Raw genomic sequence first — 24419 nt, 5'->3', positions numbered from 1 at the left:
CATTGTGTTTTAAGAAGGTTCTTCTTGGCTATTTTTATTCCATCAAACTTCTGATTGCTTTATCATTGCTCATAATAGCTTTTGCTTGAAACTTTGATCACATAGTTTTAGAACTTGTTCAGAACAATTAATACTTGGTCTGCACCAAAATTATCAGTTTTTTTGCAACAAACATAGACATGGATTTCTCCATGTTATCTAGCAAATTATGTAAGTTTCCACTTCTCCAGAGTGACATGTTACTCTATGATGGGACACTGGATGTTGTGTGGACTCTACTCTCCTTTGCCTGCTCCTCCCATTGTGAAGCTTTGCCATTTGAATCAAGGCTGGCAGAGTAAGAGGATTTCAGTATCTTCAAACTATTGCACCTTGAAAATATCTCTGCTCTACAAATAAGGGCTTGACTAGGAGGGAGCTCTGGACCTCACAAATACATCTGCCCAGGGTCAGAATTTCCACTGACTCTTGTTTACCCTGTACAAGTCACATTTTCCTGCTTCTTTGATTGTGTCATAAATTTTATTAAAGTTGAATAATTAAGTTAAATATTATACCAATTCTGGATTCTATTGCCTCTAATAATGTTTGTTCATTTTTTTTAAACAAAATTAACTTGCTCAGACTAATTTTGTAACTCTGCTCCCCTTGTGGTGCATAGCTGATAATGTCTCTGCATTCTCTCATACAATTTTTGCTTGTTTTTATATCTATAAGAACAAATTATAGTGTTCTGCTGGTTTCCTCCCTAGACTCTGAAGTGTGTGCAGGATTGCAGTTGCTCCTAGTCCTTTCAGTAGAAATAAGTAGAATTTGATCAATTTTCACTTATGTTTCTTGTTCCTCTGTTAACCTGCTAACTTTCTTCCTCTCCTCCATATCATATTGAGTCTTAAATGTTACTTTAATATTTTTCTTAACCTTCATTTTTTCAAGGAGGTTGTTACAATTCTTGACAATAACTCTGGAATGCCTTTCCACATTATTTAAGTACAATGAAACACTTCCTATAGTGATAAAAAGAGTTACCAAACTTTTTGGCATGAACAATTCTGACATGTTTCTCATCCTAAGAAGTTAGAAGAAGGTAGTGGGTGTTGCCACATTCTAAAATATAGTAGATTTGAGTGTTGCCATGGATTGTGTTTTCATTTTATTTTATTTGCACTTCACAGTTTTCTGTATATCTTTGGCTCATTCCATGATTTTTAAAGGATATAGTTTAAAATTTTGTTCAGTGTTATCATTTCTCTGAACTTACTCATCCATTGAGAAAGTGTGAGTAATTATTTTTTGACCTTGGCACATCCAATGTACTGGGAAAGATGTTTTTGTTAAAACAACTATTTTAGAAATAATGAATACCCATATTCTCTCACATGCACATAAAAACGGTAATCTAAGAATTAATGTTTATATAAAGTGATTCAAAATTCATAATATTTTTAAAGTTAAAATTTAATTATAAAACTATAAGAAGATACTTATGGGTAAATCTGTGCCTTGGATTACATCAATTTCTGAAATATGTTACATAAGTCATAATCCATTAAAGAAAATATTTCTAAAGCAGAGTTAATCAAAATTGAAATAATTTGTTCTGTTCATTAACATTAGGACAGAATGAATACACAAACTTGGGAATCACTAGCAAATCAGTTAGCTAGAACAGGAAATGTGCAGAGGATATGCAAAGAATATACAAAACTTGACAGAAAGGGAAGAAAAATTAATATACAGATGTGCAGAGGAAATGAATTTATTCTGGGCATGGTGGCCAGTGCCTGCAATCTGAGCACTCGGGAAGGTGAGGGCACAGAATATCCAGGTGGAGGTCAGCCTGGGTTATAAAGTAAAATTCTGTTTTCCCTAAGAGATATTCAGAAGTCATACAATCAGTGTTAGCTGCCTAATATCACCAAACATTATTAAAATCCAAATTAAATACAATATGACAGTGCCACATATGCATTTTAAGATAGAACTATCATGAAGTAAAATGCATCACAATTTTAATCAGATGCCCAGAAACATAACAGTGCTCAAGGTTCCCCAGATGGCTTCGTGTCCTTCAGATGTAAATAAGAAAGTTTTGCTGACAGTATGCTTCTCCTGCTTCTTTGTTCCCATTTTAAAAGAGACATAACAAAGATAGGGTTAATTTTAACTGTGCTTCTTGTACTAATGTAACCTTGACATGTAACACTTGGTATGCTTTTTCTGACCAAATGCTTTCTGTGAAAAAGGAGTTTATAAAAAGCAGAAGTGGTCTTCAATAAAGTAGCTATTGAGCACAAAAAAAGTTAGAATAAATAAAATAAAATTGCTGACTAAGTATATAAGCTTTGAATATTCATCATAGTGTTGTGCTCATGATTCTTGTAAAATATGTTTTGATGTACTCATTAATCTTTTTATGTGGGATAAATCTATTTCCTTGTCATAAAGATAGATCAAACATTTTCTCCATTGCATTTTGTGAGCATATGTCTATGTGTGTCCATTTATGTGGTTGTTAAGATACATTCTATTATTTTATAATTATTAAAGTAAGAGAGGTCAACAATAACCTCAGCTGGTCCTGAGCTATGCCCTTGAGGTGGTCACTAGTTGGAATTTTAGATTGTGACTTCCAAGTACTGCTAATGGTAGAAATAGAGAGCCTTAGTTAGATGTGTGGCAGTTTGGCAGGAAATCACATTTTCTAGCCTCTTTTCCAGCTTCATGAGCTCTACGTGGAATTGTCTCTGGAAATTCTGCATTGCAGTTCCCTTTGTACACCTACAGAGAAATAAGTGAGAGCTTCTGTACATGAGGTGGTGCCTCATCCACCTTCTGGGCAATGCTCAGACATGCCTGGCCAGTGTGGATGTGGAAAAATAAACATTTTGAAAATCATAGATATGCCCAAAAAGTCCTTGATTTCTCACATCTCAATTTTCAATGACAAAAGGTACAGATGAATGAATTTGGGTTGTAATACACTAGTGCATGGAAGCAATGCTAGGAATCTCTCTGTATAGCTATCCTTATCTCAACTAGCAAAAATGCTTTGTCTTTCTCAGTATTGTTTATGCCTTCTTTTTGTCAAAATCAGTGATAAGGGCAGAACAGGTTCTGCATGGAAGTGATGGGGGTGGGGTAAGTGGGAGGGGACGGGGGGATGGGGGGGAGAAATGGCCCAAACAATGTATGCACAAGTGAATAAATGAATAAAAAAAGATTCTTTCTAGTTTAAAGTGTGGCATATTTGCATCTTTTTAAAGAACATGTCAGCATATCTAAAAATATTCAATTAATCATCTTCAGCTATTTTTAAGTGACATATTTCATAATGATCATTGAAAAAGGAAGAGATGCTGAGAATCTATTGAAGAAATCACTTGGTCAGACAATTTCCTGGTTGTTGAATTAAATTATTATGATTACTTTTTTTATTTTTCATATATACATACAATGCTTGGTCATTTCTCCCCCTTGCCCCCACCCCCTACCTTACCACCCACCCCACCCAAACAATCTCCCCCCCACTACCTCAATAGTCAGCAGAAACTATTTTGCCCTTATCTCTAATTTTGTTGAAGAGAGAGTATAAGCAATAATAGGAAGGAACAAGGGTTTTTGCTAGTTGAGATAAGGATAGCTATACAGGGAGTTCACTCACATTAATTTCCTGTACTTGTGTGTTACCTTCTTGGTTAATTCTTCTGATCTAAGCTTATCTCTAGTTCCTGGTCCCCTTCTCCTATTGGCCTCAGTTGCTTTTAAGGTATCTGCTTTAGTTTCTCTGTATTGAGGGCAACAAATGCTAGCTAATTTTTTAGGTGTCTTACCTATCCTCATAGATCCCTTGTGTGCTCTCGCTTTTATCTTGTGATCAAAGTCCAATCACCTTGTTGAGTTTGCCCTTGATCTAATGTCCGCATATGAGGGAGAACATACGATTTTCAATCTTTTGGGCCAGGCCAACCTCACTCAGAATGATGTTCTCCAATCCCATCCATTTACCAGTGAATGATAACATTTCGTTCTTCTTCATGGCTGCATAAAATTGCATTGTGTATAGATACCACATTTTCTTGATCCATTCGTCAGTAGTGGGGCATCTTGTCTGTTTCCATAATTTGGCTATTGTGAATAGTGCTGCAATAAACATGGGTGTGCAGGTGCCTCTGGAGTAACCTGTGTCACAGTCTTTTGGGTATATCCCCAAGAGTGATATTGCTGGATCAAATGGTAGATCAATGTTTAGCTTTTTAAGTAGCCTCCAAATTTTTTTCCAGAGTGGTTGTACTAGTTTACATTCCCAATAACAGTGTAAGAGGGTTCCTTTTTCCATGCATCCTTGCCAACATCTGTTGTTGGTGGTGTTGCTAATGATGGCTATTCTAACAGGAGTGAGGTGGAATCTTAATGTGGTTTTAATTTGCATTTCCTTTATGGCTAGAGATGGTGAGCATTTTTTCATGTGTTTTTTGGCCATTTGAATTTCTTCTTTTGAGAAAGTTCTGTTTAGTTCACATGCCCATATCTTTATTAGTTCGTTAGTTTTGGGAGCATTTAGTTTTTTAAGTTCCCTATATATTCTGGTTATCAGTCCTTTGATGTGTAGCTGGCAAATATTTTCTCCCACTCTGTGGGTGTTCTCTTCAGTTTAGAGACCATTTCTTTTGCTGAGCAGAAGCTTTTTAGTTTTATGAAGTTCCGTTTATCTATGCTTCTGGGGCTCCATTGAGAAAGTTCTTATCTATACCTATTAATTCCAGAGTCTTTCCTACTCTTTTTTGTATGAACTTTAGAGTTTGTGGAGTGATATTAAGATCCTTGATCCATTTTGAGTTAATATTGGTATAGCGTGATGTACATGGATCTAGTTTCAGTTTTTTGTAGACTGCTAACCAGTTTTTCCAGCAGTTTTTGTTGAAGAGGCTGCTTTTTCTCCATCGTATATTTTTAGCACCTTTGTCAAAGACAAGTTGGTTATAATTGTGTGGCTTCATATCTGGGTCCTCTATTCTGTTCCACTGGTCTTCATGTCTGTTTTTCTGACAGTACCATGCTGTTTTTATTGTTATTGCTTTGTAACCTAGTTTGAAGTCAGATATTGTGATACCTCCTGCATTGTTCTTTTGACTGAGTATTGCCTTGGCTATTCATGGCCTCTTGTGTTTCCATATAAATTTAATGGTAGATTTTTTCACTCTCTTTAATGAATGTCATTGGAATTTTTATGGGAATTGCATTAAACATGTAGATTACTTTGGGGAGTATAGACATTTTTACTATGTTAATTCTACCAATCCATGAGCATGGGAGATCTCTCCACTTTCTATAGTCTTCCTCAATCTCTTTCTTCAGAAGTTTATAGTTTTCCTTGTAGAGGTCATTCACATCTTTTATTAGGTTTATACGTAGGCATTTGAATTTTTTTGAGGCTAGTGTAAATGGAATTGTTTTCATACATTCTTTTCCAGTTTGCTCATTGTTAGTGTATAGAAATGCTAATGATTTTTCTATGTTGATTTTATATCCTGCTAACTTGCTGTACCTATTGATGATGTCTAGAAGCTTCTGAGTAGAGTTTTTTTGGGTCTTTAAGGTATAGGATCATGTCATCTGCAAATAGGGATATTTTGACAGTTTCTTTACCTATTTGTATTCTTCTTATTCCTTCTTCTTGCCTAATTGCTCTGGCTAGGAATTCCAGTACTATGTTGAATAGGAGTAGAGATAGTGGGCATCCTTGTCTGGTTCCTGATTTTAGAGGGAATGATTTCAGTTTTTCTCCATTAAGTATAATGCTGGCTGTAGGTTTGTCATATATAGCTTTTATAATGTTGAGGTACTTTCCTTCCATTCCTAGTTTTCCGCTTTTATCATGAAATGGTACTGGATCTTATCAAAGGCTTTTTCTGCATCTATTGAGATGATAAAGTGGTTTTTGTCTTTGCTTCTGTTAATGTGGTTTATTACGTTTATTGATTTTCATATGTTGAACCACCCCTGCATCCCCGGGATGAAGCCTACTTGGTTGAGGTGAATAATCTTGATGTGTTGTTAAATTCGGTTTGCCATTATTTTGTTGAGGATTTTTGCACCAATGTTCATTAAGGAGATTGGCCTATAATTCTCCTTTTTGGAGGTGTCTTTTCCTAGTATTGGGATAAGTGTAATACTGGCTTCATAAAATGTGTTAGGCAGTTTTCCTTCCCTTTCTGTTTCATGGAACAGTTTAAGGAGTGTTGTATCAGTTCTTCTTTAAAGGTCTGATAGAATTCAGCAGAGAATCCATCAGGTCCTGGACTTTTCTTTTTGGGGAGACTCTTGATTGCTGCTTCAATCTCTTTTTGTGTTATAGATCTATTCAGGTGATTAATTTCCTCTTGGTTCAGTTTTGGATGATCATATGTATCTACAAATCTGTCCATTTCTTTAAGATTTTCAAATTTATTTGAATATAGGTTTTTGAAGTAGTCTCTGAAGATTTTCTGGACTCCATGGTGTTTGTTGTTACCTCCCCTTTTGCATTGCTGATTCTACTAATTTGGGTTTTTTCTCTCCTCATTTTAGTCTGGTTTGCGAGGGGCCTGTTGATCTTGTTTATTTTTTCAAAGAACCAACTTTTTGCTTCATTAATTCTTTGTATGATTTTTTTGGTTTCTATTTCATTGATTTCAGCTCTTATTTTTATTATTTCTCTCCTATTTGTTTTGGGATTTGGTTGTTCTTGTTTTTCTAGGAGTTTGAGATGTATCAATAGGCCATTGATTTGGGATCTTTCAGTCTTTTAATACATGCACTCATGGCTGTAAACTTTCCTCTCAGGACTGCCTTTACTGTGTCCCATAGGTTCCAGTAGGTTGTTTTTTTCTTTTCATTTTCATTTACTTCCAGGAACTTTTTAACTTCCTCTTTTATTTTATCAATGACCCATTGTTCATTAAGTAATGCATTATTCAGTTTCCAGCTGTTTGCATGATTTTTGTCTTTACTTTTGTTGTTGAGTTCTAGTTTTATTGCATTATGATCTGGTAGTAAGCATGGTATAATTTCTATTTTCTTATATTTGTTGAGGCTTGGTTTGTGCCCTAGGATATGATCTATTTTAGAGAAGGTTCCATGGGCTGCTGAGAAGAATGTATGTTGTGTAGAAGTTGGATGAAATGTTCTGTAGACATCAAGTAGGTCCATTTGATCTATTGTATATTTTAGATCTTGGATTTCTTTATTGATTATTTGTTTGGATGATAATGGGGTGTTTGGATGATAATGGGGTGTTGATGTCTCTCACAACCACTGTTTGATTATTTATTGATGATAATGGGGTGTTGATGTCTCTCACAACCACTGTTTCAGAGTTTGTATATGCTTTTAGGTCTTTCAGGGTGTGTTTGATGAAATTGGGTGCGGTGACATTGGGTGCATATAGGTTGATAGTTGTCATTTCCTTTTGGTCTATTTCCCCTTTTATTAGTATGGAGTGTCCTTCTTTATCTTGTTTGATCAATGTAGGTTTGAAGTCTACTTTGTCAGAGATAAGTATTGCTACTCTTGCCTGTTTTCAGGGGCCATTGACTTGGTAAATCTTTTTCCAGCCTTTCATTCTAAGCCTAGGCTTATTTCTGTCGGTGAGATGGGTCTCCTGAAAGGAACAAGTTATTGGATCTTCCTTTTTAATCCATTTCATCAAATGGTGCCTTTTGATGGGTAAATTAAGTCCATTAACATTAAGTTTAGTACTGATAGGTATGTGGTGATTCCTGTCATTTAGTTGTCTCAGTTGTTTGAAGGTTTGATTGTGTCTACCTAAGTTGAGGTTATTCTCTACTTTCTTGCTTTATCCTTTCCTGTAGTTTGGTGCTGCTTGGCCTTTCATGATTATGTTGGGTTTCACTTTCCGTGTGCAGAATCCCTTGAAGACTCTTTTGTAGTGGTGGCTTTGTGGTCACATATTGTTTTAGTTTCTGCTTATCATGGAAGACTTTTATTGCTCCATCTATTTTGAATGATAGTTTTGCTGGGTATGGTATCCTGGGGTTGAAGTTATTTTCATTCGGTGCCTGGAAGATCTCACCCTAAGCTCTTCTTGCTTTTATTGTTTCTGTTGAGAAGTCTGCTGTGATTTTGATGGCTTTACCTTTGTATGTTATTTGTTTTTTCTCTCTTACAGCCTTCAATATTTTCTCTCGAGTCTCTGTATTGTTATTTTAATGATAATATGCCGTGGATTAGTTCTATTTTCGTCAGGTCTGTTTGGTGTTCTGGAGGCCTTGTGCACCTGTATGGGCACAGATTTCTCTAGATTTGGGAAATTTTCTGTAATTATTTTGTTGAATATATTATACATTCTCTTTGCTTGCACCTCTTCTCCTTCTTCAATGTCCATGATTCTCAGGTTGGTCTTTTGATGGAGTCAATGAGTTCTTGCATTTTCTTTTCACAGGCCTTGAGTTGTTTAACTAATAGTTATTCAGTTTTTCCTTTAATTACCATTTCATATTCGAGTTCTGAGATTGTGTCTTCTGCTTGTGCTATTGCTCTGTGTTGGGATTCCATTTGGTTTTGCATTTCTGTTTCATTCTTTTTTCTGAGGTTTTCCATATCCTGATTCCTTTCCTCTTTAATATTGTCTATTTTTGTTGAGTTCATTGATCTCTTTATTAATTGTGTTATTTGTTTCACTTTGGTGTTCATACAGTGCTTCTATAGTTTTTTTTTATTTGTTCTTGTGCTTTCTCAAATTCTCTATTTTTGTTGTTTTGGAATTTCTTGGGTGTCTCCTGTACATTTTGGTTGACCATATCCAGTACCATTTCTATAAAATTTTTATTGATTATTTGCAGGATTTCTTTTTGTGGTTGTTCTTGTGGGCTTCATTGGATTCTTTGGCATAGTTTATCTTCATTTTATTGGAGTCTGGATCTGAGTATCTGTTTTCTTCATTTCCCTCTGGTTTCTGTAGTAATTTATTGCTGGTGGGAAACTGCTTTCCCTGTTTTTTCTGTCTTCACATCATTGCCCTTGGTATTGTTACTGTCCCTGTACTGTGTACAATTAAATATTTTCCAGCTTGTGATAATAACAATGGTGATATCTAGAATGGAAGGGTGAGAGGAAAGGGAAAGCAAAGAAGGTAAAGAAAAAGGGAAAAACAAACAAACAAGTAAAAAAAACAAAAGAAACAAACAACAAAATAAAAACCAGTGTCAAAATAAACAGGAAGAGATAGTGTACTAATCAACAGTAAGCTAAACAGGCATTAGAGGGACAGGAAGAGGATTAAAAAAAATCCCCAAGTTCAAATGCAATAAAGTTTCAGTCTTAATAATTTTGCTGTTATTCTCTCAGTCTCCAATCCTGGAGATGGTGTCTCAGAAATAGTTTTCTCATTGTCTCATCAAAGGGGGAAAAAACTAAAAAAAAAAACAACAAAATATCCCAATTTCCAATGCAGTACAGTTTCAGTAAGTCTTTCAGCATTTGGTTGTAGTTCAGTTGTTGTCTCATCAAAGGAAGAGAAAAGGAAAAAACAAAAAAAAAAGTGTCTGGAGACAGTTCTGTGAATTTCTATCTGAGGCTGTGGCTCACCTGCCCGCTACAGTCAACCAGCTGTTGCTGGTGGCTTTAACCTAGGTTAACACTCACCTAGCCCTGCAGGCTTTGTTTATTTAGAGTTCTCCTGGGTGTGACAACCACTGTTACAAGCTTTCCCCTTTCTAAGCACACTGGGGGAGATGGTGCTACACCTGCTTTCTCTGGCTGGTGTGTTTATTTACAGTTCATGTGGGAAGTGTCCCTTCCCCCCTCTCCAGTGGGGCTTTCCTCACACAGCCACTTTTACAAGCCTTCCTGCTCCAAGGTTGCTGGGCAGGTGCCGCCACTCCTGCCTTCTCTGGCCAGCTTGTTTATTTAGAGTTCCATGAGGGATTGCTCCTCCCTCACTTCAGTGCTCAGGTTGCTCTGCCCTCTTTGCTACATGTCTTTTTTTGTTGTTATTTATTATTCAGTGTGTTTTTTTTCTCTTTTTTCCCTGGGTTAGGGTCAGTTTGTGTAGGGGACTATGTTGATCTGGCCCAGAGTTGTTTGTGGGAGCACCACATTCTGCTTAACTCACCTGGTTGTCTGAGTCTCTTGAGCTGGTAGAAGCTGGTGTCTGGTGAAGTAGGAGCTGTCCTGGTTTCTCTGTTTATCATAGAGTGGGGATGCTATTCATGGGCTGGGGGTGTGGAGGAGTCAGAGGAGTCAGAGTTTTGCCTCCCCTTGGTGGTTTTTCCTGTAAGGTGTATCTCCAGCATCTTTCCAAGATTTTACTTTAGGAAGCATGCTTTCTGCCTCTAGTCACCATCTTGGAATCGTCCACCCCTTTATATTTCTCCGAGGTTTCCTTATTGGAAAAAAATTGGAAAGATCAGAGTAATATAAAGCAAGTTTACAAAAGAAAAGAAAATAAATTATTTGATGTTCATTCTTTCTGTGAGGAAAAATGTCACATGTTTGGTTAGTGTTTACTGAGCCTTATACCAACTTCATATCTAGAACTTTACCTTTTAAGTTCTTTCCTTTTTAATTAATTTGAAAATAAAGAATTGGAATGCAAGGATTATATTGTAATATAGTGATAGAAGTAACAGGAGAAATAAATGACATTTCCAGTGATAAACCTGCTATTGTTAGTGACCTTAGAGAGTAGTTGAAATGTATTTTTTTAAGTCAATTTACTATTCTGGGAACAGATTTAAAGAATACAAATCTGTATTTAATATTTGAGTAATTGTTTTCCTTTTTTACACATTGATGGACTTCTAATATTTTATTTTCATTTAATATGAACCTCACTTAGGGTGTAGAAGAATTGAGTAAGTATTTTAGATTTGTAAATCATGTTTTTATACATTAGTTTTATTAGATTTATTTTCCATCAATAAAAATATCCCCTTCTAATTAAGGATTTTTCAAGTAAAGTCCAGGTCCTTTTAGTTATATTGGATGCTGTAATGTTTTTCTCCTGATGTTTGTATTCATGTACATCAAGATATTGCTTGAATTTCCATGTTTTAAATGTATGATTATATATCACATATTTTATTCATTGTTTAATAAGAAGTACTTTTTATAAGATAAAATTGTTGGTCAGTTTAAAAAAAGAAACTATAATTCAATCCCAAAAATATAAACTACTCAATTTTAAAGCAGGCATAGGACTTGAATAAACATTTCCTCAAAGAGGACATACAAATGACCAAGAAGCACATGAAAGATGTTTAACACAGACAGCTATTAGGGAAATGGAAATTTAAACCACAAAGACATGACACTTTTGGCACAATTAGGTTTATTATTTTTAAATAATGTGAACACACCACATTGTCAAGGATATAGAAAAACTGAATCCCTCATGCCTTGCTATTGGTTGTGTCAAATGATGTAGCTATAAGGGAAGCAGTTTAGCTGTTTTGCAATATTTGAACATCAACTTAACATATATCCTAGGAACTCTACCCTAGATATAAAACTGAAAGAATCAAGATGGTCAGACAAGGAATTGCACTTAAATGTTTGTAACAATACTATTTGAAATGTTGAAAACAATCCCAATGTCTAGGAATAGATGACCATATGCAACACATTCACAAAAGGGAGTATTATTCAATCACAAAGAGAATAACACAACAATAAATGCTACAATACACATGAACTTCATTATCAGGCTAACAGAGAAAAAAAAAGACACCAAACATTCCATATCATTCTGAGGGTCTTTTAGGTAAGGAGATAATGTCAGACTGAGTGGCCATAACAACTACTGCCACCCACTAGGAACAGGAAAAACCACAACAGGCAGACAAAAATATTGAAACCCCCCTCTAGTCTTCTGACCCAGATTTTTATACCTTTCTTTCACCTTGTCATTTGTGTGAACCCCTTGCCCTGTGGCTTTCACTCCAATTCTTCAGAAAGCCTAATAAACACTGTAAAAAGGTCAAGCAAAGACACAGGTCTTTGCTGTAATTAAAGTTGTGGTTTCATGTGCATACTGCCTTACAAATCTCCATATTGGTTCTGAATGGATCTTGTAAGGTAGTATCCTCCCTAGACAACCTTTTCTAAAAACAGCCTTCCATTTTGTTTCTAAACTCCATAGTCATGTACAACCCATTAGCATAATCATTAAGCAGTATTGTAAAAAGAAAAAAAAAAAACTGACACCCCTAGTGTTCAGGCACTTGACTATTTGATTTAGCATCCTACCAACAGTTTCCACTGAAAGTATGCTTTCCTTTGCTTTTACTTGCTTCTAACAAACTTTGCTCTGTGGAACCCCTCTGTGTGTCTGCACCTGAAATATTTGCTGAGAATGAAGAACCCATGATCAGGGCCTACTTACACAACACTTATGTTGACAGTTTTACCCAACATGATAGTCAAGAGAACTCCACAGCAAACTTAAGGTGAAATTCTTTCTTGGACAGTCAGTAAATTTCAAGTCTTTCTTTTCTCAGCTTGATTGCTTCTGTCCTCCTCACTTTCTTTTTATTGTTCTCACTCCTTTATAATGGAACAAATGCATAAATTCAGTCCACATGGATTGTAATGGCTTCCCTTCTATGGTGGCAGGGAAATTCTCCATGCCATACAGAATCATGTGACAGTCAGGCTGTGACTCACATCATCTTCTTCAGTCTGGGAGAGTTTCAAGACTCTAACCATGCAGGGGCACACTGTTCCTCTGTTCATTCCATAGCAGTCTCTCTCTCTCTCTCTCTCTCTCTCTCTCTCTCTGTGTGTGTTTCCAGTTCTGTTTTGATGATGAAAGGCACTCTTGTTGTACTTTGTGGCTATGAGTTACTCATCACAATTTAGAGCTCCATGCTAGGTTAACTGGGACATGGACCCAGACAGATTGACTCAGGCCCACCTGCTAACTACAAGCAAAATGTCTGTACAGCTTAAAGTCATTCTCTTAAAGATTCACACTAAATCCTGCTGTAAAACATTCCATGTTTTTATTGAGCCCCAATCTATTTTTTCTAAATAAATCCTGACTATATCCTTGCCTGGCACTTGCAGGTACTTCTCATAATTCTTTTGGAATTTTCTTTCAATTACCATGGGGGGAGGATATGTGTTCCCACTTTTGTCACTCTACCTTTCCCTGGGCAAATATTGCTTAATTTATCAGGATCATTTAAACAAATTGAGAGACCTTTCTACAACCTCATTCTGGAATCTCTGAACCTTCATTTCTATTTCTGGGTAACACATGTCAGGCCTTTGACCTATTGTTTCCATACCCAATGGGGCTACTATAGTAGTCTAACCTTGAGTCTTATGTGAACCTTTTGCTAGGTTCATAAATGGAACAAATTCAGCTACTCCAGGGCCAAATCCCTAGTCTCACAGGTTTTTCCTGCCTTAAATTAGCTGAAATGACTTCCTGTAGAGAAAATTGAGACCTTGACTGTGTGCACATCCAAAAGGACGTGAAAAGCAGCTCACTCCAGCCTAGACTCTCTGTAGTAATTATTATTCACTCCTTCTGGAGTAAGAAGACTCTACACTCTAGGTAGTACCATTTCTAGGTTACAGTACATACTGTAAGATGTCAAACTTAACAAAGTGCTGGTCACTTGGACACCAGCTTCTTTCCTGTCAGTGATTCCTCTGGGAGGGAGCAAGTCCCCTCTATTGTCCCCTTCTCTTTCTCAGTAAAGACCATGAGGAGCTCTCCTTCAATTCTGATTGATTCCCCCTGGAATATATCCTTAAACCCTGAAAACAGTTATCTAAGGGCTCCCTTACTAGGAAGACCCTAGTGTAATTTTGTGAATTATATTGAGTGTTGACCTCAATAACAATTAGAAAATAGAGATTTGGTCTTGGAAGGGAATTTTAAATTACACCAACATCCATCCTCTAGTTTATTTTGTATAAGAGAAGAGAAGTAGTGTGAGATTTCTCAGATCTTTGTGCAATTGAGAGATAAATCAGATATCTTTAAGTCCTTCTTACTTGGGAATGTCTGATGCTAACAGGGATCACACACAACCCCCTTTTAGCCTCTATGGTCAGAAGAAAATGGAAGACAGTCAAGCTAAGTCCACAGGCGAGAATCCTGTGGTAGACCTCCTAGGTCTACAAATTTTCCTAGGGCGGATACTCCACCTCCCACCATCCTTGAATATCTGATGTGCCCCCTGTAGAAATATCAGCTAAAGGACAAAGGCTCATAAGAGTGAATGGTTCCTTTACAATAGTGGATCTAAAACAATGCAGAGAGAAAATAGGCAGATTCTCTTAGGACCCAAGTAGATTTCTATAGGTATTTAGAGACAAAGTGCTCACTTTTGATATTACCTGGAAAGAACACTTTGTTTTTTTTTTTTTTTTTTCTTTTCCACACTTCTTCTGATGAAAGGATTCACATTTGGTCCACAGTTCAGCAATATGCTGATGACCAGCATTCTCTTAATATCCAGTTTCCCTTAGGAGCAAATGCTATGCCCAGCACTGAACTACCCTATAATTAAAACCCTTGTCAGCCAGGTGGTGCAATGAGTTCTAACAATGATTCAATGTTTCCCGGAAGTAATGGAAAGATGTGCTAACAAGCAGATTAATTTTGACAGGATAAAGAGGGTAACTTGAGGGACAAATGAAAACCTGGCCTTCCATAAGGACAGTCTTACTAAATCTCTTAAAAATGTATTAACACAGGGCTGGGTGCAGTATCTCATACATGTAATTGCAAGTACTTGGAAGGCAAAGATCAAGAAAATTGTGGTTCGAAGTTAGAACAGGTAAAATTAGCCAGACCCCCAGCTCAACCAAGAAGCTGGATCTGGTGGCTCATACCTGTTATTCTAGTTATGTGGAAAATGTAATTAAGAGGATTGCGGTTCAGGCTGGCCTGGGCAAAAGCATGAGACTGAGCAAAAATAATAATAATAATAATAATAATAATAATAACTAAAGCAAAATGGGCTGGGCATAGATCTTGACTCTCAAAAAGGCCAAATAATTCTTTGAATTCACTTTGTCACTCAGCTCTGGATATACTCAGGAAGCTACAAAAGTCCAGGAAAGAGACTTCTGGCCAGTTGAAAGAAAGTGTCTCCATCCAATGATTGCAAGAGTCATGTAAACCTTTAATGGATTAATGGAAGCATTGAGGAATTCAAAAAACCTTCTATATTTCTAGTCTCATGCTGGATTTGTAAAGAATCTGTTTTAATCCTGGTTATGTTCCTGAGCAGTGTATGTAGGTACTTTTTGTTTTTTTCATTTTTCTTCATTTATTGTTATGCTTGGTAGGGTACATTCTGGCATTTACAAAGGTTCTTACAATGTATTGAATATATCAGAGTTGAATTCTCCCCCTCCACCATTCTCCTTCATCCCACTCCTCCAATTCCTGGAACATTTTCAAAGGGTATCATTTTTGTATTAATACTCATTTGTATGAATTTACACACATGTATGTGCAGGTTTTATAGGCAAGTTCAGGTTGGAAGGCAAAGAGCCATTTCCCTATTTTTTGGTATAGCTTTTTCAGCATTAGAGCTCCCTTGTATGACTTCTGAGTTACTTCTTCAGTGTCCCTAACAGTGGACAACTACTACTTCCATAGGATCCTGGATTTCCTGATGTAAGTCCAGAATTTTAGGGCCATATCTAATGACAGGATTTTTACTAGCTAAAAATCCTCATTACCTCCAAGAACACCAGATGGGAAAATAGCAGCAGGAAGTCATGTTTAGAGTCAGTATAAACATTTATCTTTTTGACTTTTTTTTTCCAATTTGAGGGCCTGAGTAAGTTCTGATTTTTGGACAAAAGTTTCTGGTGGTAAATGTCCTCAATTCTATCACCTACAATTATCAGGCTGGATTTGAAGTACAGTAATGCAGAGCAAGAAAGCAAAACAGAAAGATCTCCATATAGAAAAGGAGAAGGATAGCCTGCCATACCTGTGTCCATAGTCACCCAGGGCTTTTCCCTTCTGATGGAGTTGATTATAGAGGGGACCAAAGAAGGCTTACAGTAGCCTCACTCAGACATGGACATCAGTAATACAGGACATCATCAAACAAGTAACCAACCTGTGCTTTATGACAGAACAATATATGGAACTCTTGTTTAGGACTCCATATCTGACACAGTCTGTGCAGAGGATGGAAACTTATCCAGATGAAGATTGGCAAATACATTCACTCAAGGCCCTCCTTGTCAAGGATATAAATATCTTTTGGGTTTTTAAAAGTCCTGGAGGGTTTAGGAAAACCAAGTTCCAGTCTCACACTTGTGTGCCCAAATCTCCATGTAATATGTCTCAGAACTATTCCACTACTGCTAATTTTTTTAAATCATTTTTGAACCTTATAATGGTGTATTTACCATGAGTAGAGAAGATTAAGAAAAAATTCAAAAATTTAAGAGATCTACTTTGATTTATTCTCTGTTCACTCTGTGGACTTGGAAGTCTAGTTCTTTTTGTGTATATAAAATATATAAAATATAAAGTATATATTATATACTTCTCTTTGTATATATTCCTGAGGGTGATCAGAAAGATCCATAATTAATCTTACATTTGAACTCTCATACTCCACACATTGCCATTAGCCATCATTGGAAATATATTAAGATATTATATCACCATATCCTGTCAAAGATCAGTGTTAATCCCTCCAGCGTGGAGAATATCATCTGAAAAGATAGATAGAAAATGATTATGGGGGATTCATTGTTCAACCTCATTCCCTTACAGGAAATACAACAGAAAAGTATAAATACAACAAAATGATTTGGGTACAGAGCAGGAAAATGAAGAGGAAAAAGTGGCAAAAAGAGATATTCAGTGCACTTTGTATAACTTTTCCATTTTGTTACCAATCTTGCTATAACATGTTTTTTGTTTATTTTGTCTCACCAACTGTCTATTTCATTTGTCTTCATCAAATACCTTTCCTCACTGGGATGCAAGCTCCATAGAAGCTGAGTTATCAGGCCGTTCCTCATCATGACCACAACTAAAAGCACCGGTGCACATTGTAATTAAAACATGAATCCTTCTGATGACTCTCAGGGTTATATATATGAAAGAACAAAAAGCCTAGATTTCTAAGTTCATAATATGAGTGAAAAATCAGAAGCATTTCTGGAAACTCTGAAAAAGTTTCTTCCCCTATGTTTATTCTATACTAATGAATAGGAAGCACATTTTAAGAACCCAAATTCAAGAAGTTGAATTCTTTAGGAATATTATGAGTGATGGAAGAATTCACAGATAGTATATGGGAATATTTTGTAGGACAGGGATAAGACCAAGGATTAGAATACCAGAAGTGTTTCAAAAACTAAAATATGTGCGCTGAATGGGTTAATGGATTCTTGCAAACTATTATATACAAAAGAGGTTAAAATAAATATTTACAAGATCCATTAAAATACAGAAATTTTTTGAATAATTCATAGATATAGCAAGTAATTTAAGACAAAAATTATTTCATGTAACAATGACAACAAATAAGTTATTATTTAAGTAAAACGTGATCATATGTATATTATGTAAATCATAAGAAAAATATAGAATTTAAATTGGATCACATTTATAAAATATATTAATAATAATGAAAAATTTCAATTTGTGTAGACATGAAAAGTCAGAAAAAGGAATTTCTGAGGCAAAAGGATAAGCTTTTAAAGGATAGCATAACTTAAAAGAACATTATTTAAAAATTGTTAGAAATGCTGCAAAACAAGTTAACATGCTGTTAATATTAAACAAGATGTGATTAATATAAGTTATATATGTATTTGCCTCAATTAAAAACAAAAACTAAGAACAAGAAACTATAAGATAAGTAGCATGAAGGAATTATGAAGAGAAAACTACGTACATGTATGTATGTACAACATTTATCAGAGGCCTGGCACTATAGCAAGGCATGGGAAAGGTTGATCATGGCATTGAATTACAATCTTATAGAAGCAAGAAGCTCTGGTGTGCACAGTAGGGTGATCATAGATAACAATCACATTTCAATATGCTAGAAGAAAGTGATTGGAAAGTTTCACCATAAAGGCATTATAACAATTTTAGTAGATAATATCTTTAATCTGATTTAAATATTACTTAATATGTGGAACATTATATGGTAACACATTAGCATATATACATCTTATATTTTTCCTTTATTAGTTAAAATAAATTAAAAATTAAAAACAGAAAAAGGATGAAATTTTTTAAATTGTATGTTTTCTTTTATATCCTGCACCTACAATCTGCTTACGGGACTTGGTTTTTGGAAACTTTTATCACACTATTAGATTTTAAAATGTTTCCAAAGGAGTCAATCCATCAGATAAAGAGCCCAGAACAGGTGTAAGCAAGGATATGAAAACCTCATAACACCTCTGTATCGCTATTATGCAGTGATGGTGCGTATTTTCAGTAACAATGAAATTCTCATCCCTGCGCGGAGGAAGACGGTTCTTCTGTAAAATCTCTGCTGCATTTCCATGTTTCTAGTATCATATTTCGCATGTCCAATTAATGTCAGCATCTAATTCACGGAAGCCAGGTGTGGGAGGCACATTGTGACAAGTACAAAAATATAAGCCAGTCCCACCCAATCAAGAGGCAGACACCTAGTGTGAATAACGAGGTACCTCACAGAGCCCACAGGAGATGCATGGGTCTGAGTTGAGCGTCTGAACTGAGAGAATGACTTGAAGCCAGGACTCAAATAGAGCATACGGCATTATCTCCTCTTCTCCTACATAGATGATTGCAATACCTTCCGAACTAGTTTCTGGACTTCCATTCTTGTTTGCAATATTATATATTCCGTTTTTATTTCATATGGCCTTTCTCTGACATTTTACTACTCAGGAGGGAGGGAAACACACATACATGATTAGTTATTTGAAGATTTAAATTATACAGCTATAACTTACTGAGAAAAACTTCCATGTTCTTTGTTCATGTTTTGTTACTTGAAACTAGGATGTACACCAGTTAAAAGACCAATGACTAGGATTCAAGGAGAAAAGATATATTGTCAAGTAACAACTTTACACTGAGGATCAAAAGGAAGTGATATTGGGAGATTTGGGGGCATGCATTTGGAATAGTTAATGATTCCTGCATGAATAATGGGTCACTTTTCATAGGATGACACACCAGCTGAGTCTAGAAGATAAACAGGAGTTTGTCAGGCAGAAGTCGTAACCCGTCTACAGATGAAAGCATTTCTTTGTCTTCAGAGCAGTGTAGCATAACACTTTATATTGTTACACATTTACTAAATGATAAATAAAAAAACACTGAAAGTGTGAAGTCATAATCACGGTTTACAAAAGATTGCCAAAAATTCATTGCAGCAAAAATATTCACTCTATTGTAGGTTGGTATGATTGAATGACTGGTGGGTGGATGGTTGACTGGTTTAGTATTTTGAGGCAGGTTCTCACTTTCTAACTCAGACTGGCCTAGAAATCAGTATGTAAATCAGACTGGCCTTGAACTTGTGATGTTCTTATATTAGTCCGCTAAATTATTGGATTACAGGTGTATGCCAGGCTCTCCTGTAAATTTTAGATACATCATTTCCCCATCATCATCTACAGAAAAGAATCTCAATCTACCATGTTCTCTTTCCTAAACTCAGGTATTTTCCTTATTTACTACCTATAAAAAGTCTCTCCAAAGCATGAATAGAGACCATTAACACATAAACAACCTAGATTATATATGAACTCTTAGAAAAAAATTTCTACATTGCATTCTTTGATGTTGAGAGCTGATATTTTTAAATGGCAGCTACCAGGAGCAAAAGTTAAAAAGCTGTTTGAAAAAAAATACCAAAGTACACATTGATAGAAGGAATAATCTCAAGGAATTTCTTGTACAACATGGTAATTACAGTTAACAATAAGGGTTATATTCTTGTATTGTGAATATAATTTAGGACTTAGCACATGCTAGGCAAGCACTTTACCGCTGAGCCACAGCCTCAGCCCAGAGACTGTGTTCTTGAAAACTGCTGACAATATGGATTTTAAGTGTTCTCATCACAGGAAATGATAAATATGTGAGGTAAGGCTTTTGTTAATTAACTCTGTTTAGACATTCTACAGTGTATGTATATCAAAACATCAGTCGTACAAAATTAATATATTCAATTTTTTATGAAAAATAAATTTTTTGATACATTGCTTTAGTTTCAGCCAATATCCCCAGATCTCATATTAGACACAGACCAATTTTGTGATTTTTGAATGTGACATAAAATGTCTCCCAATTGGGGAACTTCTCTAGTCTCTGAAGGAGGATAGGATGGGGAGAAATCAAGGAGGAATGGCCAGGAGGCTAAAGTCCTCAGACCATATTCCACAGAGACAGAGATGACAATAAAGAACTGATCCAATCAAAGACAACCTTGATTATTTCCTATGTTATAACTTAATAAACTGATTCCTGAGCTTAAAGATGTAACGTGTCATGGAAAAGAGGCCTTCACAATGAATAAGGTTATTTCCTATCTAAAATGTGACATAATGGAATTAAAAGTAAAGAATGTATTTCAAGGGCAAAGAAAAATGTTTGGATTTGTTATTTGAAAAATACAACTTCAACATTACATTATATAAGACAATTCTTTATAAAAGAAGAACCATAGAGTAATTTCTTTACAATATGCAAAAAGTGAGTAGTATCTTCTTTCCCTGATTATTTTATGATAGTGTATTTTTAATTTTATGAAGCAAAAGCCATTAAATAAGGTACTTTCAACCAGATTAATCTATGCATTACACTTTCTGAACTCTAAACATATAGGCTGTACCTATAAAGTAATTAGGTTCTCATTTTTATAATGATAATTGATATTTTAGTGGACGTGGAATTACATTTCGGTTATGAATGGTTGTTTCTCAAATTTTTATTGATATTATTGAGAATATCAAATCCAAAATAATATTTTCTATTGAATTTATTCTGGAATCTATTTAGTTTTCATTTATAATATGGACTCTGACACTACACTACTAAGATTGAATTCATTTAGGTCACATCTGACTTCTTCATATTTGCTCAAGTTACTTAAACTCTCTACACTCATCATGTAAAATGCAAACATAAGAATATGTTCTTCATTCAGAATGCATTAAATGGGATAATACATTTAACATCAGTAACATCATGACCAAAATACATGATCAAAAATTGTCAATAACAGAGAAACAGTTCAACTATTCAGAGTTCTCTACTCTCTTCAAGGGATATACTAGTCACTGCTAAAACAAACAAACAAACAAAACTCAGTAATAATTGGTAAAGGGCCATGCTTTCTTGATGAAGGAAAAAATTTTTCTATAAGGATATTGGGAAACTAAACATTCTATGTGGGAGATGTCAAATATCACTAAATGATGATGGAAAGAATAGATCAAGTTTAGAAAAGAAAATGATGAAGGAAGGTTATTTCTATTTCCTACATTAAGTACGATTTGAGTTGGATTTTTAAATTTGGTTTTTTACATTTATATAACAAATCTACTTTCTTTCTGGACTGAAAAATAAAAAAAAGAGCCCAGTAATTTATAGCAGTTTTGTTCAGTTATTTATGTTGGTTTTAGTGTGCTAGCATAAAATAACCTATTAATTTGAAGCCAACTATTTCTGCCAAAATACTGCTCTGTACTTTCTCTTCTCATATAGATTGAGAAAAGGTTAATCAAAGGCAGGGCAAAAGAAAAGCAAAATTTCAAAAAATAAAAATAGCAGCAGGTGAAAAAATAATAAGTACAGAAAGTAAAATAATGGCCATAAAAGCAATGCTTAATAAAGTTACAATTGCCTATATTAAGTCAAAATGTTAATACAGATAATGCTACTCATTGCTCAAAACAATTTCCTGAGTTACATATCATTATTATTATTTCAAACATTTTTAAATAAGAAAAATTAAACTCTTATAATTTTGATGAGAGCCTGTTATCCTAATATATCTCATTTGCATTTTAAGACCCTTGATGTCAAGTTTTTGGTCAGTGAGTAGTTGAATACAGTAAAATTGAGCAGGATTTCAGAGATCAATGGGAGAGTTCTGCCATTTGTGCCATTATTCTTCATAAACATTTAAAAACCAATTACCCATATTGGTATCTGACCAGTTATTGGAATAGAAAACTGAGAGAGAATTTGAAGGACTTTTTTCTCCTCCTGAAATGTACTTTTTTCCATATTAGTAAAAATAACAAAATGCTTCTGTCATATAATAAGATCTGACAAAGTCTCATATTAGCTGTAACTTTGTTAAGTAATTGTATGACACTTAAAATAACGCTGTGTAATTTCTCTCTATAGAGTCGTGCATGTGAACTGTCATATATGAAGCCCATCTGACTTAACCACTATTTTCTAAGATGTGTAAAGACAGAAACTGAGCCTTTATATGTTATTTTATTATTAATATCCTTAGTAGTTAACATCCTGTATGGTCCGATAAACTACAAGGTTTATATTGATTGCTGCTTTATTATACAATCTAACATACATGGGTTAATTTTTTTAAATTGTTACTGTTGGTTTTTTAAAAGGATGACTTACGGAAGAAAAACCATGTATTTATATATGTATGTATGCAGGTATATATGCATGTGTGTATTTATACATAAGAAGGATTACATAAAGTTTGGAGAAGATATAAAATGAGAAAATAATTGCCAAAATATGAAATGAAGGAGAAAAAGAAAAACAGAAAGATTTTAAAAATAGCAAGAAATGATGTTAGACATTGTATTAGATCTTATTTTATAGAACAGAATATCTTAAGCCAAAACTCTGACATATTTTGCTCTTATTTCATTTTGTCTGTTGTGCTGTGTTGTATTATCACATACCCATACCCTTACTGTGAGTAACAAGAAAATATTGTAATGTTTCTCTCTCTTTTTTGTGTCCTAGAAATTTGGGATATTGGATTTGAAGTGTATCACTAAAAATGTAAAACCAACAAAAGAAATGTGATTTTTTTTTCTAGTTGGACATCTATGCTTATCAGAGGACTTGACCCCATCAACTGGTCCCATTTTGCAGTCCAACCCAGTGGACCATAGTGACTTCTAAATCTTGAAATCTTATTATTCATAGATGGAATTTACAGGACAAAATCCTCCACGAGGAATCACACGACCCTGGTGGAATTCATTTTACTTGGCTTTTCTGATGTTCCTAATTTGCAAAGACTTCTTTTTGGGGTGTTTTTGATAATCTACATAATTATTCTGATAGGAAATAGCCTCATTATCATAATAACCAAGGTTGATCCTTCCCTCCAGATACCCATGTACTTTTTCCTTGGAAATTTTTCTTTTCTGGAGATATGTTATGTGTCAGTCACTGTTCCCAGATTATTACAAGATCTCTATAGACAAGATAGAAATATTTCCTTTCTGGCCTGTGCTACTCAAATGTATTTCTTTTTGGTTTTGGGAGCCACCGAGTGTTTCATTCTGACTGCAATGGCTTATGACAGGTATGTTGCCATTTGCAACCCATTACTCTATCCTCTCATCATGAACAGTAGTCTATGTACTCAACTGGCAGCCAGCTGTTGGACAAGTGGAGTTCCTGTACACATAGGGTTCACTTATTTCATCTTCTCTCTACCTTTCTGTGGATCTAACCAGTTGAACCACTTTTTCTGTGACATACCTGCAGTCCTCACACTAGCCTGTGGGGACACTTTTATAATTGAGATGTTGATTTATGTGATTGCTCTTCTAGTTGTCACTATCCCTTTTTTGATGATACTTGGATCTTATGTGAAAATAGTCTTAACTGTTTTAAAACTTCCATCTGCAATTGGGCGAGCCAAGTCCTTCTCCACCTGTTCTTCCCACCTCATGGTTGTGGCTATATTCTTTGGATCTGGCATCATTACTTATTTGAGACCAAAGTCCAGTCATTCAGCAAGAACAGATAAATTCCTTTCTCTCTTATATACCATTGTAACTCCAATGTTTAATCCCCTGATATATTGTTTGAGAAACAAAGATGTTATGGTGGCATTGAAAAAATTTCTTCTGAAATGGATTGCATTATGACAAAAACAATGACTATAAAATTTGGTTTTTATTTGTCATATTCCTATGAATTAAATTTGCTTTTTATTCAATATTTTTAGAAGTTTTAATATGCTTCTTTTTTTTTTCCTGTACTGGGGTTTGAACTCAGGGCCTTCAACTGGCGCCACTTCACCAGCCCTATTTGTATGAAGGGTATTTTGAGATAGGATCTCACAAACTATTTGCCCTGTCTGGATTTGAACCACAATCCCCCTGATCTCTGCTTCCTGAGTAGCTAGAATTACAGACATAAACCACAGCACCTGGCCTTATTCTTAATTAAT

The 24419-nt window shown here is 35.1% G+C and overlaps 1 protein-coding gene across 1 annotated transcript; it reads left to right on the top strand.

Moving 5' to 3' along the window:
• The first annotated feature begins 1770 nt into the window (after positions 1–1770).
• Positions 1771–24114, top strand: LOC109677020 (olfactory receptor 10AG1-like). The gene is made up of 2 exons (XM_074074789.1): positions 1771–1834; positions 23159–24114. Exons 1-2 carry the CDS (start codon positions 1771–1773, stop codon positions 24112–24114), a joined length of 1020 nt encoding a protein of 339 aa, XP_073930890.1.
• Positions 24115–24419: the final 305 nt, after the last annotated feature.

Source organism: Castor canadensis, chromosome 1, assembly GCF_047511655.1.
Source record: "Castor canadensis chromosome 1, mCasCan1.hap1v2, whole genome shotgun sequence".
In the NCBI taxonomy this organism is placed as follows: Eukaryota; Metazoa; Chordata; class Mammalia; order Rodentia; family Castoridae; genus Castor; species Castor canadensis.
The sequence above is the reverse complement of the archived record's forward strand: the minus strand, read 5'-3'. Positions and strand labels throughout refer to the sequence as shown.

What these genes read in the sequence shown, in the direction of transcription:
- LOC109677020 (XM_074074789.1), top strand. Translation starts at nt 1,771, where the DNA reads ATGGTGGCCAGTGCCTGCAATCTGAGCACTCGGGAAGGTGAGGGCACA. An exon ending in CACAGAATATCCAGGTGGAG is followed by an intron (nt 1,835 to 23,158) that starts GTCAGCCTGGGT and finishes TATTATTCATAG; the next exon opens with ATGGAATTTACAGGACAAAA.